The sequence below is a fragment of the Macaca nemestrina genome, chromosome 8 (genome assembly GCF_043159975.1).
Source record: "Macaca nemestrina isolate mMacNem1 chromosome 8, mMacNem.hap1, whole genome shotgun sequence".
Classification (NCBI taxonomy): domain Eukaryota; kingdom Metazoa; phylum Chordata; class Mammalia; order Primates; family Cercopithecidae; genus Macaca; species Macaca nemestrina.
In genome coordinates this window covers 20808949-20825037 of record NC_092132.1, presented here as the reverse complement: position 1 = coordinate 20825037, position 16089 = coordinate 20808949, and the positions used below count along the sequence as shown (strand labels likewise).

Genomic DNA, 16089 nt, shown 5'->3' with positions numbered 1-16089 from the left:
AATTAGGTAATATGGACTTCTCATATAGTTATCACCCAGCCCCATCAATCATCAACACAGGACAATCCTGTTCCATCCACTTACCCCTGCTCTCTCCTGTATTATTTTAAAAGGAAATTCGAAATGTACAGTTCTAATATTTCAGCATTTAATTCAGGATGTTTCAGCATGTATCTCTGAGCATAAGGATTCTCTTTAAGAAATGCAACCACAATACAATTATCATATTTAAGAAAAACCCAAATCTTCTAGTATTCAAATTTCCAGTCGTCTCAGAGGCATACATTCTTTTTAAGTTTGATTAAATTAGGACACAAATGAGAGGCCTACACATTGCAATTGGTCATTGTCTTCTAAAGTCTCAACCTATTAAAATCTCCTGCGTCTTTTCCCCCTTCACATTTATTGTTGAAGAAACCAAGCTGTTCACCCTGTGCAGTGCCCTAGTCTTGATTTTGCTGATTTTATCTGTGTTCCAGTTTAACAGGCTCCTCTGCCCTCTGTATTTTTTTCTTTTGAGACGGAATCTCACTCTGTTGCCCAGGCTGGAGTGTGTTGGCAAAATCCCAGCTCGCTGCAACATCCACCTCCCGGGTTCAAGCGATTCTCCTGCCTCAGCCTCCCGAGTAGCTGAGACTACAGGTGCCTGCCACCACGCCCGGCTCATTTTTGTATTTTTAGTAGAGAGGGGGTTTCACCATGTTGGCCAGGCTGGTCTCAAACTCCTGACCTCAGGTGATCCACCCACCTCGGCCTCCCAAAGTGGTGGGATTACAGGCACGAGCCACCGCACCTAGCCTGCCCTCTGTATTTCTTATAGTAGATCTAGAGTACCATCTACAGGCTGGATAAGATTGGGGTTGGATGTTTTTGGGGGAAGACCATTTCATAGGTGGTGGTGTGATCTTTCATCTACAGGCATATATCTGGTTCTATTTTTGTGATCTAAGGCAGCCATGGATGCCCGATGCATAATTCACCAGGAGCTACTAAATGTTGATATAATTCTATCAGCCCTTTACTTATTAGAGTACTTCCATAAAACGAAAATTCTCTATGTCTATTACTTGATTGCTCAAATATATGTAGTTTGTACAGAAAATATGTATCTTTCTGTCAAATGTGTTGATTCCCTAACTTCTTCCATTGGTGCTATTATTTTAACATCACCATTCATTTATATAAGGAGCTCTTATTCTTTTATGTTCTTTTAGCATTCTGTTCATATTTCATGTGCGTAACATCTCAAATCCCACTATGTTGGGTCTCACTGGGGTTAGGTTTTCTATTTATCTTGGTCCTTTTCTTTCATGCTTCTGGTTCACCGCATTTGTCTGGTGGTCCTTGGATATCCATTTATATTTAGGGAGGTTGCTAGTGTTGCGTTTCCTTTGCTTTTGTGAAAGCAGGACTGTTTTACTACCAGTTCTCTTCTCTGAGTGGGGATTCTTAGTGAGACCTTCTTGTGGGAGAGGGTATATTATGAAACTACATTTAAAGGTAAGAGTATAGGGAGCTAATTGTTAGGCTCATGGTTCTCTAAATGCTTTCCTTTGTGGACTGATAATAAGCACTTCAAGCCTTAGTCCTCACCATAGTTTTTTCAATTTTCTTAAGAAAACCCCTACCCCTGGCCCCTGTGTAAATGTTTACTGCTTTTGTCCTCTATGCACAGGAGTGGATATGGGAGTGAGATCTTTTCTCTCTATAGGCCCTCAATTGATCATCCTTTCTAGTCCTAGTTCACACTAATTCTAAGCTGAAAGCCCCCCCTACTGGATTTTGTTTGCCAGACTTGCTCCCATCTCTCTGAGGCCCCTTAGTGGTGTAATCTAAGCTTTCTCTTTCAGTTTTACCCGTCTTCAGAAATCCACAGAACAGACGGAGTGTCTCACTGTCACCTGGGCTGGAGTGCAATGGCGCAATCTCGATTCACTGCAACCTCTGCCTCCTGGGTTCACACAATTCTCCTGCCTCAGCCTCCCAAGTAGCTGGGATTACAGGTGCCCACTACCACACCTGGCTAATTTTTTGTATTTTTAGTAGAGACAGGGTTTCACTATGTTGGCCAGACTGGTCTCAAACTCCTGACATTGTCATCTGCCTGCCTCGGCCTCCTGAAGTGCTGGGATTACAGGCGTGAGCCACTGTGCCTGGCCTCTTCTCTTTTTTTTTTTTTTTTTTTAAATTTAAGAGATGGGGGTCTCGTTAAGTTACCCAGACTGGTTATACCTGTAGCTCTAGCTACTGAGGATGCTGTGGCAGGAGCATCACTTGAACTCCTGGGCTTACCCAGCTACAGAACATTTATCAGCAAAAAACTGGCCTTTTTTCTTTGCTATTATAGATTCTTTCCTTTTTCAAAATCTATAATTTTATTTTAGTAGGATTTTAGGAGGGGTGGGTGGGATGTCATTAGTGTGACATTAAGTAGCAATTGGTGCTCTCTAGAAAAAAAAAAATTATTATTTTCAGCCAGCTTGGTCAATATAGATATTTTGTAAAATATATTGATGTGGTTGGTATGGATAGTATATTTAAAAGTTTTTTTTCTTTTTCTTTTTTTTTAAGACAGAGTCTCGCTCTGTCGCCCAGGTTGGAGTGCAGTGGTGTGATCTCGGCTCACTGCGAGCTCTGCCTCCAGGGTTCACGCTATTCTCCTGCCTCAGCCCCCCGAGTAGCAGGGGTTACAGGCGCCCACCACCTTGCCCGGCTAATTTTTTGTATATTTAGTACAGAGGGGGTTTCACTGTGTTAGCCAGGGTGGTCTCAATCTCCTGACCTCATGATCCGCCCGCCTCGGCCTCCCAAAGTGCTGGGATTACAGGTGTGAGCCACTGCACCCGGCCTATTTAAAACTTTCACTAAATTTTTAGATTATTTGTATTTTTGATCTCACTAAATCATGTCTGATTAGCTTAATATTCTTCTACGTGTATCCTTTGACTATAAAAATTTGCCCAAATATATATACTAATAAATATTTTAAAGAGAAGCCAGTATTTCTGTTTAATAAGGTTTCCCATTTAATGATGAGCAACTACACGATTCTGAAGTCAAGTCTGAAATACATCTTCCCATTTTCTTTTTTTTTTTGAGACAGAGTCTCGCTCTGTCGCCCAGGCTGGAGTGCAGTGGCGTGATCTCGGCTCACTGAAACCTCCGCCTCCTGAGTTCAAGCGATTCTCCTGCCTCAGCCTCCCGACTAGCTGGGACTACAGGTGCCTGCCACCACCCCAGCTAATTTTTGTATTTTTAGTAGAGATGGGGTTTTACCACATTGGCCAGGCTGGTCTTGAACTCCTGACCTTGTGAACCACGCACCTCAGCCTCCCAAAGTGCTGGGATTACAGGTGTGAGCCACGGTGCCCGGCCATCTTCCCATTTTCTTGGGGGAAAAATTCTAATTTAACTTTTAGGAACCAAAGACTTTATGTGATATGTGGATTAAGTTATATTATGATAAGTTATCATATTAAGTTATATTAAGTTATAAGTGGATTATCACATCTCAGAGACTCAGATTAAGATGACAATGAATAGATTTCAAAATAAGAATATAAACATTCACTTTAATAAATGACTAACCTATTAATTCTGAAGCTAATATTAATGTAGGAGAAAAGAATCTTTTGTGATTAGCTTAAAGCAACATCATAATAAACTCGAGATCATTTAGAAATATCTAAGACAGGAGCCAGGTATGGTGCCTCATGCCTGTAATCCAAGCACTTTGGGAGGCAGAGGCAGGTGGACAGCCTGAGCTCAGGAGTTTGAGACCAGCCTGGGCAACATAGTGAAACCCCATCTCAACAAAAAGTACAGACATTAGCCAACCATGGTGATAGGAGCTTGTGGTCTCAGCTATTATACTTGGGAGGACTGCTTGAGCCCAGGAGGTCGGGGCTGCAGTAAGTCGTCCAGCTTGTGAGACAGAGTGAGACCCTGGTCTCAAAAAAAAAAAAAAAAATCTAAGAATTAATGGTTTTAAGTTGGTGAAATAAAGATCTTCTACCCCCTTCTCTTAAAAAAAACTTACAAGGAGAAAAGCAGGATTTTTAAAAATGAAACTAGGAGACATATGTTACCCCAAATCACAACATATAAAGTTGAAAGTGGACAGAGAAATGATAAAAGACCAGTGTTTAAGTGCCAAGTGACTTAAATGCTATGTGCCTGGAGAGAAAGACAAGCAAACCCAGAAGCAGATATAGTCCCTAGAAAGTGGAGTAAGGCAGGGACTGAAATGGAGATTGTTTGAGAAAACTTCAAGAGAAGATAGATGGGATTCCTAGGTTACATATCTGTGACTTGGTGCAGAGAAAGAGGTGCTGGGTCTCAAGAGAACCTACATCAGAAACAGGTGGAGAACAACAAGCACAGAGGAGTACAGGCATCAGGCACAGGCCTAAGCATGGAGACCGGGGCAGCCCACTGAACAGGGAGACCCTCTAACCCATCCTGCTCCAAAACACTGTCAGGGACATTTATAAACCCCTTCCCTCCACTGTTCCCCACTTTTCCAGCAGAGAACACAAGATCCCTTTCTGGAGAAACTGAACCAACCCAGAAAAAGATCTCTACAAACTGATATTTGGGAATCCCTAGCAAAAAGTCAGTTGGCCATCTGAGTCTGCCAGTTGCTGGAATGCCTTCTAGAGAGCTTCCAAATGGCATTTTTAAAAAAAATAGACAGTGAGGACTGCCTGACATTTGAAGAAAGTTTCCATCATCACAGAGACCAAAGGAAAGAAGAAGAGGTGACTGTGAGGAAACAAATGCAGGAAGACAAGCAGAAAGTCACTTTATAGTTCATGCCTTTCGAGAGATGAGAAGACACTGTAGTATAAGAATAGTGTTCAGAAATTGAAAAACGCTGAAGTAAATTTCATAAAAAGGGTTACAAAATATAGCACTTTTTTTGGAAGGAGGGAAACAATGGAAGTTATCAGTCTGGTATGCCCAAGAAAAGAATAGAAAAGAAAAATCAAATTCCAAGGATGGGTAAAGATGAGACCCCCACTGGAAGGGGTAATGAAAAAGCAACACTAGGCATGATGAAAACCATCAACACACACCTCCGTGAAATTTCACATCAGAGATGAAAAACTAAAACCTTTCACAAGAGAAGAAAACTAGGTCACAGGTAAAGGATTAGGAATCAGAGTAGCAACTTTTCATCAACACTAGAACCTACTGATGGAACAGTATAAATTCTCAATGAAAATGATTTCTGATCTTGAATTTTATGCACGGAGAAACTATCAATTGAAAGTGGGGTTCTCTCCCCTTTCATTAACTATCCAGGCTAACTTGTAAGAGGAAGAACAAAAAAAAAAATTCATTTTCAAACATGCAAAATCTCAAGAAACTTAATTCCTAGGAAAAAGTCCTCAGAGGATGTTGTAGAATGTGTTCCACTAAAACAAACACACAAGGAATACATGGGATCTAAAAATAGGAACTAGCCCAAACTGAAACAGACAGATGGAAGGGTCTGCAACTGATGGAACTATTATATCTAGACAGGTTTGCTCATGTGGTATACCGTGCTTAACATTTCTTGTACTACTTTTTGTTTTCCCGGATTAACCTCCCTCATATTTTTATTTACCTGGCTTTCTTAAACTTGAAGCCCAGCCTGGGCACATAGCAAGATCCCGTCTCAACTTAAAATGTAAAAAATAGCCGGGTGTGGTGGCACGCACCAGTAATCCCAGCTACTCAGGAGGCTGAGGTGGGAGGGTTGCTTGAGCCCGCGAGGTCAAGGCTGCAGAGTTGTGATTACACCACTGCATTCCAGCTTGGGCTACAGAGCAAGTCCCTATCTTAAAAAAAAAAAACCAAAAAACTTGAAACCCTCTCATACTTGGCATAGCTCTGTGAAATTATATACTTATATAGAAATAATAATGAAACATTTATAGAGACATAATAATGAAAACATTTGAGTATGCGTATAACCAAAAATTCTGAAATGACGACATTGAGAGTGATATGCAGAGAATAATGGAGGTAGGGGATTAGTACGGGATATAAGAACTAACGTGCTCATATACCCCAATGAGAATAGACACAGGGGATGAATCAAGAGACAATAGTATATGGATATTATTTAGAAATATGGTGACAAATAGCAAAATTGTTGCCGCTAGAAAAACTGACCGGGGGTAAGGTCATGCTGGGGGGACTCTGATATTTGTTTATATCTGTGAGTACTACTTGACTTTTTAATCACTATGCATATATTCCCTTGCATATTAATTTTAAAGTTATTTAAACCATTAAATATGAAAGCAGCTTAGACATTTAAACTCTGAACTCTAGAGCAAATACGTAATTCCATGATTCTATTTCCCTAGATTTTAGTCAAAAATAATGCAATTGGAAACACAATAACTTTAAGGGTATGAGACATTGAAGGACAGAAAGTCTTATACTATTTTGCAACTGATTAATGGGATACATTGATATCCTGTGAAAAGACACTGGTCGAAGTTCTTACATATTTGACCAAACAAACCCAGGGACCTAGCTGTGCTAGCTGAGTGTACTGAGTGTGTGAAGTTTAGTGTGATATAACAGCAGAAAGGTCACAGAGTGAGAAGCCAGAGGACATGGGTTCTCATACTTGGAGAAACTCTATACCTGTTTCCTAATTTATTTGAGCCTCGGTTTCTTTGCCTGCAGAGATGTACGACTGTCATAGAATAACCTTTCGTCCATAGTCAGACATGATGTGTATATGTATACATGATGCTGTGAACACATTTTCAAGGGATCAAATGATCTGAGAATAAACTGGATTACTAGAGAAAGCTAGCTGCTGATCTCAACACAAAATAGTTTTCCATTATTAGGACATAATGTACTAGTCTATAACTTTTGAGCTTGAACTTGTAATCGTAAGGTACTGTTTAATTTCTTACATAATTACTGAAATTCCCAGCAAAGATCAGTGTAAACACACACAAACTTTAATGAAAATCGTCTTCATCAGCAATTCACTGTAAAACGATTTAAGAAATCTGCTTAAATAAAAGTTAAAAACAAAACAACCTAAGAACGTACCAACCATTAAATCCTATATAAAGATCCAAATCAATCAAAGCAGCTGCTGCTTCCTTGGTACCATCAAATGAATGCACCTGGGGACATACAGGTATAATTTTATTATTATAGTAATTACTCTTTAAAATTCTAAATAACATTAATAAGACTTTGTAGGCAAAAATATAGATCCCTGTAAGTTTTTGGACCTCAGGATTTCAAAGGTGGTAGTCCCTATAATTTTTATTTTCGTATCAGATTTCACAATTATAACCAGTCATCATCTCCAGTGACATGATGCAAAACGTTAGCTGCTGAGAATTTCTCTCTTCAGAGTTGCAGTGTTGCTGTCTCCACACTAGCATTAGTGCAGAAGCTCCAGGAAAGGGTTTAGGAATAGACGTATTCTTAGGCAAAAACATGAGGAAAGCTTAGAAATTTTATGGCACCATTTAAAACACGTTTTAAAATACTGATGAATTTTCTGTTACAGGAATTTTTTTTTTTTTAAGATGGAGTTTCACTCTTGTTGCCCAGGCTGGAGTGCAATGGCGTGATCTTGGCTCACCGCAACCTCCGCCTCCCTGCTTCAAGCGATTCTCCTGCTTCAGCCTCCTGAGTAGCTGGGATTACAGGCATGCGCCACCACGCCTGGCTAATTTTGTATTTTGTATTTTTTTTTTAGTAGAGAGGGGGTTTCTCCATGTTGTTCAGGCTGGTCTCGAACTCCCGACCCCAGGTGATCCACCCGCCTCAGCCTCCCAAAGTGCTGGGATTACAGGGGTGAGCCACCATGCCCGGCCAAGGATACTTTTTTCTGGAAGAGAAATTACTTTTAAGAGGCAAGGCTGGGCCAGGTGCGATGGCTGATGCCTGTAACCTCAGCACTTTTGGAGGCTGAGGCCAGTGGATCACCTGAGGTTGGGAGTTCGAGACCAGCCTGACCAATGTGGAGAAAACCCATCTCTACTAAAAATACAAAATTAGCAAGGTGTGGTGGCGCATGCCTATAATCCCAACTACTCGGGAGGCCTGAGGCAGGAGAACTGCTTGAACCCAGGAGGCAGAGGTTGCGTTGAGCTGTGATCGCATCATTACAGTCCAGTCTGGGCAACAAGAGTGAAACTCTGTCTCAAAAATAAAAAGAAAAGAGACAAGGCTGAAGAAATTCTTATAAATGGGTAAGACTGTTGCTTAAAAAGCATAAACCGTAATCCCAGCACTTTGGGAGGCTGAGGTGGGCAGATCACAAGGTCAGGAGATCGAGACCATCCTGGCCAACATGGTGAAATCCCGTCTCTACTAAAATGCAAAAAATTAACCAGGCGTGGTGGTGCACACCTGTAGTCTCAGCTACTTGGGAGGCTGAGGCACGGGAATCGCTTGAACCCGGGAGGTGGAGGTTGCGACGAGCCGAGATTGCGTAGAAGTGAATTCAAGGGCCGGGCACAGTGGCTTACACCTGTAATCCCAACATGTCGGGAAGCCAAGGTGGGCAGATTGCTTGAGTTTAGGAGTTCAAGATCAGCCTAGGCAACATGGTAAACTCCATCTCTACAAAATATACAAAAAAATTAGCTGAGCATGGTGGTGCATGCCTGTAGTCCCAGCTACTGGGAAGGCTGAGGATGGCTTGATCGTGGGGAAGCGGAGGTTGCAGTGAGCTGAGATTGTGCCACTCCACTTCAGCCTGGATGACAGAGCCAGACCCTTTCTCAATAACCAAAAAAAAACCCCAAAAAAACCAAAAACCAAATTTCACAGGGTTTTCTTGTGAATGGAATTCTGTGCTCATTCTTGTACTTTGAACAAAGGAACTATAATTAAAACTGACTTGTGTTTATGCCACATCTGGCCCATACATTCAACAGTAAATTTACATGTCTTTCAAAGGATGGGAAAAGAAACTCCTAATTCTATTGAGTTCTATCTAATTCACGTTTTTCTTTTTTTTTCCTTTTTTAAAAAAAATTTAAATGTTGACATCTGAATTAGGGGCCATCCTTAATAACCAAGATGCTTTATAACCAAGATGCTTTATGTGTCACATAAATGTTAAGTATCCCTTATCCCAAGTATGTGGGACCAAAAGTGTTTCGTATTTCAGATTTTTTCAGATTTTGGAATATCTGCATATACATAAAAAGAAATCTTTAGGAAGAGACTCAAGTCTAAACATGAAATTCATTTATGTTTCATATACACCTTATACCATACCCTGAAGGTAAATAATTTAAATAATTTTGTGCATGTAACTAAATTTATGTACAATGAATAATCAGAAAGCAAAGGTGTCACTATCTCATGTCAGTGCTTAAAAAGTTTCAGATTTTGGAGTATTTTGTACTTGGGAGTATTTGGATTTTTGGATTAGAGACATTCAACCTGTATTAAAAATGACAATTTTATACTTACCACTCCCCCTACACAGCGATCTCTATTTCTTTTCATTATGTCTGTAAATTAAAAACAAAGAACTTTTAGCAAATAGCTTGATTTCTACAAAATTCTTAAGTTCTAAATGAGACTTTGGTTTTAACTCACCCAAAAATTCAGCATGTGAGTTTCGACAATGAAGAAACATTGGTAATTTTGTTTGTTCTGACAGTTCAAATTGTTTTTCAAAATATCTGCATAATGCAAAAAAAAATTCTTATTACAAATTTAATTTTAGCATGAGGAAGGTAATGATGTCAAAACAGCTTTTAAGTTAAAGGTATTTAATTCTCTATAAATTACAGGACAATAATCATGAATATTTAAAGCACATCAGACTTATCAAAGGGCTTTTATAACTTACAATTTTTGGAAAGAAATACTTCATTTTCTGGGCTTACAAAATTATTTTCATAAAGTAACATCTACTGGCCCCTTGCCACTGGGAGCACCATCAGTGGAAGTCAACTCACCAAGTGAGAAGCCCGGCAGAGCTTCATACTGCATGCTAATCTATTCCATTTTGCAACCAGTGTTTTATGTGCTGTTATAAAAGAAGTTACTGCCACTAGGCAAAATGAACAAGGTTTCCCTCAAAAACCAAATCTAAGTATTTGCTAAACAGCAAATAACTCAATTATGCTATTAAAAAAAAGAAAATTACACGATAAAGTGGTAGCCCTGAATATCTTAGAGTACTTGATAAGAAGCTTTTTCCAAGTACCACATACTTTTGTCTCATTTGATCCTCAGAATAACCCAAGGATAAAAGCTGGTGTCGTACTTTGTCCAACATAACAATACCTGGCATGGCCACTTGGAACCAGAACTTCAGTGCTCTCATTCCAAGTCCCAGCCTAAACGGCAAAAACCTGTCACATTTTCGAGACGCTTCCTTCTGGTCCCGGAGTATAATGACAATATTCAGAGGATATAATGAATGTTCATTCTGTTTGTTTTTTCACTTCAACACAGTGCTCCCTCTTGTTCTCACAAATGGTAGGTTCAACTGAATCAGGATAACAGGTGGCTTATTATTTTCTTAGATGTGCTTACCTCTTCTAAGTCCTTTAATTTGGGGAAACAATTTCTCTGTTTAACTTAAGCCTCTTTTGCTATATTTTCCTATATCATATTTCCTCACGTGCAGGACTATTTTACCCCCTTTGCACTCTTGAAAATGCTAAATTTTAAAATTAGAAATAGAAATGTACTTCTTAAGAAGCAGTCTTCAGGCCGGGCATGGTGGCTCATACCTGTAATCCCAGCACTTTGGGAGGCCAAGGTGGGTGGATCACTCGAGGACAGGAGTTCAAGACCAGTCTGGCCAACATGGTGAAACCTTATCTCTACTAAAAATACAAAAATTAGCCAGTGTGTTGGCACACGTCTGTAATCCCAGCTATTCCATGGGCTGAGACACAAGAATCGCTTGAACCCAGGGTCAAAGGTTGCAGTGAGCTGATGTCACACTACTTGCACTCCAGCCTGGGTGACAGAGCAGCACTCTGTCTCAAAAAAAAAAAAAAAAAAAAAAAAGAAACAGTCTTCCTAAAATTGGTGGTCTATCTCTGTATTACCAAATGTTTGGGTTTTAAAATCTCCTTTTCAGATTCTGCTGGGTTAGAATAAGCAAAACTATTTTCCTTTCATTAACAAAGTGCTGAAATTTTGCAGTGTAGGAAATATTAATGACAACTTGGACAAAAAGATATTTTAATAATACAACCAGTCACTATTTCCATAACCTCTAAAGTAAACCAAATGTCAGCAATTAAGTGTGCTCTAGTCATTATGTCAACTTTACTAATATATTTGGCTTTTGGCTACACACAGCAGGCAGTCCTCTTCATTGTGTGCACTGCTCTACACTATGCTGGTTATTTTTTCCACACAAAATTTCATGGACCAAACCACATGACCAAGCTACAAATTCACAGTATCTAATGGTCGGATGGAAAATTAGCTTCCTATCTCAAGGTAGGCAAAAATACAGTTTATGAAAATAACAGAGGCCAGCTGGATGCGTGGTCCACGCCTGTAATCCCAGCACTTTGGGAGGCTGAGGTGGGCGGATTGCTTGATCTCAGGACTTCAAGACTAACCTGGGCAACATGGTGAAACCCCATCTCTACAAAAAATACAAGAATTAGCCAGGTGTGGTGGCATGTGCCTGTAGTCCCAGTTGTTGGGAGGCTGAGGTCGGGGGATTGCTTGAGCCTGGGAGGTCAAGGCTGTGGTGAGCCATGATCACACCACTGCACTCCAGCTTGGATGACAGAGTGAGACCGTGTCTCAGAGAAAAAAGAAAAAGAAAATAACAGAAGCCCAAGCAGTGGGCCCACAGAATTTGACATAATTCAAGAAAAGAAAGGTCCCTGAATTCATGCTATGTATCATAAAGAAGCCATGTGGTTAAAAAAAATAATAATAATAATAAATTAAATAAATAATAATAATAAATAAATTAAATAATAAATTAAATTAAATAATAAATTAAATAATAATAAATTGAATAATAATAATAATAAATTAAATAATAATAATAAATTTTTTTTTTTTTTTTTTTTTTTGAGACGGAGTCTCGCTCTGCCGCCCAGGCTGGAGTGCAGTGGCCGGATCTCAGCTCACTGCAAGCTCCGCCTCCCGGGTTCACGCCATTCTCCTGCCTCAGCCTCCCGAGTAGCTGGAACTACAGGCGCCCGCCACCACGCCCGGCTAGTTTTTTGTATATTTTAGTAGAGACGGGGTTTCACCATGTTAGCCAGGATGGTCTCGATCTCCTGACCTCGTGATCCACCCGTCTCGGCCTCCCAAAGTGCTGGGATTACAGGCTTGAGCCACCGCGCCCGGCCAATAATAATAAATTTAAAAAAATAAAAAAGTAAAAAATTATTCCGAATGATACAAACTGAGGATAACTAGTAGTAAACATCAAACAACTATTAGAGAAGAAACATCTAAACAACTTTAGAGAAGAAAAACCCACCATGGTAACTAGAAATAACAACGTAAGTTACAGGGTAGGAATTGGCATCTATTAAGAGACCTCTCTGCCTGTTCTGCTCATTTATTATTTTTTTAAAGTTTATAAATGAAAATCATTTTCCACTTGAGTTAGATTTGCTCATCTTAGTGAAGCTTCTGATTGTATTACTGCTTCTTACAGTTGAGGTTTAACTATCTAAGGACAAGAGCTGGAAAAGTTCAGCTTCAGAGGAGCAGTTGCTATTAATTAGGATCAAGGCAAATCCAAAAAGCGCAGTGAGTTTCATGGGTATACCTCAACACAGGTAGTAATCCCTCCTCTGTAAGCTGCTTGATGGCAACGTGGCCTCAATTGCTCATCTCTACGGTCCCCTAAACCTCCAAAGGATTGTTTTAAAATCTTCTTCTTGTAGTTTTTAAGACCTGCGCAGCGTTAACATTTTAAAGCCCCAAGAAAAATGCCCAAAGCAAATTCCTCCTATTCAAGAGAACAGAGCTCTAAACTGCAACAAGGAAAGGAATGTAGCATAAGGCCAGGAAATTGAAAATACAGGGTATGGCTTAAAGGATAAACTTTCCATAACTACATCAGGCCTCTTCCTTGTTTTCACTCTTTGCTTCTCTTTCTTAGTCTTTAAAAAATCCTTTTTCCAGAAAAAGTCTAGGTACTAAAACAAGAAAAAAGTATTTAAAAAAAAAAAAACACAAAACCTTTAAAAAGTTCCAAACAAAAGCAATAGCTAGCATCTTCCTTTAGGGTGGTAATATTTCTAGCATGAGTAATATAACAGCCATGATTGTGCACGTACTATGTACCACTCATGTCACTATGGGCTTTATGTGCCTTATGTTAAGAAAGGTAGGCAGCAATCTCCCCATTTTAAAGGGGATGCACAAAGGGATGAAGTGACATCAAGGGCAGTTGTAAATCTCACGAAAAGATCTGCTGATTCCAAAGCTCATCCTTTTAACGTCATACGCCGCCTTCACTTACCATTATTTTTCAGACACATCTATTGTATATTGATTTTTCTGTCTTGCCTCCTAATTTTCTATTTTTCTTTTCTCATACATCTCCTTTTTCCTGACTACATTTTTACTTAAAAACAAATCATGGCTGGGCGTGGTGGCTCACACCTGTAACCCTAGCACTTTGGGAGGCCGAGGCGGGCAGATCACTTGAGATCTGGAGTTTGAAACCAGCCTGGCCAACATGGTGAAACCCCATCTCTACAAAAACACAAGAAAATTAGCTGGGCATGGTGATGGGCACCTGTAATCCCAGCTACTTGGGAGGCGGAGGCAGGAGAATCGCTTGAACTGGGAGGCGGAGGTTGCAGTGATCTTAGATCGCACTGCCTGCACTCCAGTCTCGGGGACAGAGTGAGAATACATCTCAAAACAAAACAAAACAAAACAAAACACCCAAACCATACACCGGTTGTTCCAGATGGTAGAAAAGTGCAGACCAAAATCTGAAGTCTTCCAAAAATAAACCCAATAGTGAAAGTTGAATTATAGGCTTTTTATCCACACTGCTCAAAAGGAATAAAAAAGAACCTTCCCTTTGTATTAAATATTCAACAGACATTTACTAAGTACCTACCATGTGCTGAGAATACTGTGCTAAATGCTATGGAACTGTCCCATGAGTAAGCCTTGGTGTGTGCCTCTGAGGAACTCAAAGACACTTGTCTGTGTGGGGAGGAAGGGATAACCTAAAACCTATTTCTGTACAACGTGGTTAAGTGCTGAAACAAACAGAGTGCTGTGTACACAGAAAAGATTGCATGCTGTAAGTACACGCTAGGGGAAAAGAAGTGAGGGGCAGAGAACGTGGGTGTTTGTGTCCTTAACAACAATCAAAATGTGATTGTTACTAGTGTGTCTTTTTTTTTTTTGAGATGGAGCCTTGCTCTGTTGCCCAGGCTGGAGTCCAATGACACAATCTTGGCTCACTGCAACCTCCACCTCCCCAGTTCAAGCAATTCTGCTGCCTCAGCCTCCCGAGTAGCTGGGATTACAGGTGCTCGCTACCACGCCCGGCTAATTTTTGTTTTTAGTAGAGACAGGGTTTCACCATGTTGGCCAAGCTGGTCTTGAATTCCTGATCTCAGGTGATAGGCCTGCCTTGGCCTGCCAAAGTGCTGGAATTACAGGCATGAGCCACCATACCTGGCCATTTTTTTAACCAAGTCATTTGATGTTTTATCATTAAAGATTAAAAAATCTTCACTGCCATCTTATCAAAATTTCCTTCTACTTATTTTGTCATTAGCTTATTCACTCTGGAAGAAGCCAGTGTCACATGCTGTCACTGAAAGTCAGTCCTTCCCTCTGCTGTTCACACACTTTAGTGACAGCACTTCCAACCTACTTTAATTATTTATGTCCTCTCTTGTCTACAGTGGCATTGGGAAAAAGTCTTATTTTCCTTTGTGTCATGCTGAGGAGGCACTTGGTAATCATTTACTGAATGGAGTTTGAACTTGTCTATTAGCAATCAACACCTGGTATGTGAGTTCAAGCACAAGCTGTGATATGCATATTCTAAGATCAGACGCTATTCTGAACGTGCTCTGATGATGGTGAAGAATCTTCAGAACAGTTAAATTAAACTGATACTGTCAATGTTTTCAATTAACCCCAAAACTGAGTTTAAAGTATTCCGGTTGCATTTTAGAATCAGTTCTAACTCATTTTGGATGAAAAGTCATACAGGCAAAAAAACTTGGGGACTCTGCCATTGCCCTTGCTTGTCGTAACACATAGTCCATTAGACTTACAAGGCTTATCCTGACAAAAACCAGACATTAAAGTTGAGGAATATGATCTGTGGGCTTAACCTGAAGAACCATTAAAGACAACTGTTTTTCTATTTCAGTGTGAACATGAGAACTTTTAAGGTTAAGTGAGCTGGCCTACATAATATTCGACAGAGGTATAGGGCTTTAGTAACCCTGCTAGTAACCACATGAATGTCCCTGAAAGACACAGCAAATAATATGCCACAAACTAAGCAGTTCTAAAAGGGATGTATAAAGGAGCGACCTAAAAGAGACAGTACGTGTCCACAGAGCATTACTCTAACCCATCCTTTTCTACTTGGTTATAGATCTTCACACTCCAGAACTCTGGAGCTTGAGGTCTAGGGTATGACAGACTCCACTAGTAGATCTGCTCCTCCCCACAGTGATTTTCAACCAGGGGGCACATATCAGAATCCCATTTGTGGGGAGCAGGGAGGGAAGGGGGAGGAAGTACACTTTTGGCATGCGTAATCTTAAAAAATCCCTTTAGGCCATCAAGTCACTAGCTTAATCATATGATCGTATCACCATATGACAAAATTATTAATTATTAAATATTATGATATAGCTGGATGGTATCTTAAGAGAGAATCTGATCCTAATTCTCTGTGTATAAGAAACTAAGGAGGACAGAGGACTGTTTATTCTTAAAGGTCTCTAGGGACAGATATTCTACCTTCAGATTTCTGCATACTCTGAGTTCTTGGCAGTGGCTGGCACACAGTGCTCCATAAATACTTGTTGAATGGATGAATAACTAAATTAACCCCCTTTAGAAGCTCAGTCTAATGTTTTATCATCTTCA

At 40.0% G+C, this 16089-nt stretch overlaps 1 protein-coding gene across 6 annotated transcripts in view; it reads right to left on the bottom strand.

Annotated features, from left to right (window-relative positions):
* The window catches only part of LOC105468473 (TatD DNase domain containing 1), a 48760-nt gene that overhangs the window by 8543 nt on the left and 24128 nt on the right, over nucleotides 1–16089 (bottom strand). For all 6 annotated transcript variants that reach the window (XM_011718668.3, XM_011718667.3, XM_071067843.1 and 3 more), the window contains 3 exons: nucleotides 9595–9680; nucleotides 9466–9506; nucleotides 7072–7148 (listed from right to left, as the gene is read on the bottom strand). In XM_011718668.3, coding sequence (XP_011716970.1) covers nucleotides 7072–7148; nucleotides 9466–9506; nucleotides 9595–9680 — 204 coding nt within the window. The remainder of the gene's footprint in view (nucleotides 1–7071; nucleotides 7149–9465; nucleotides 9507–9594; nucleotides 9681–16089) is intronic.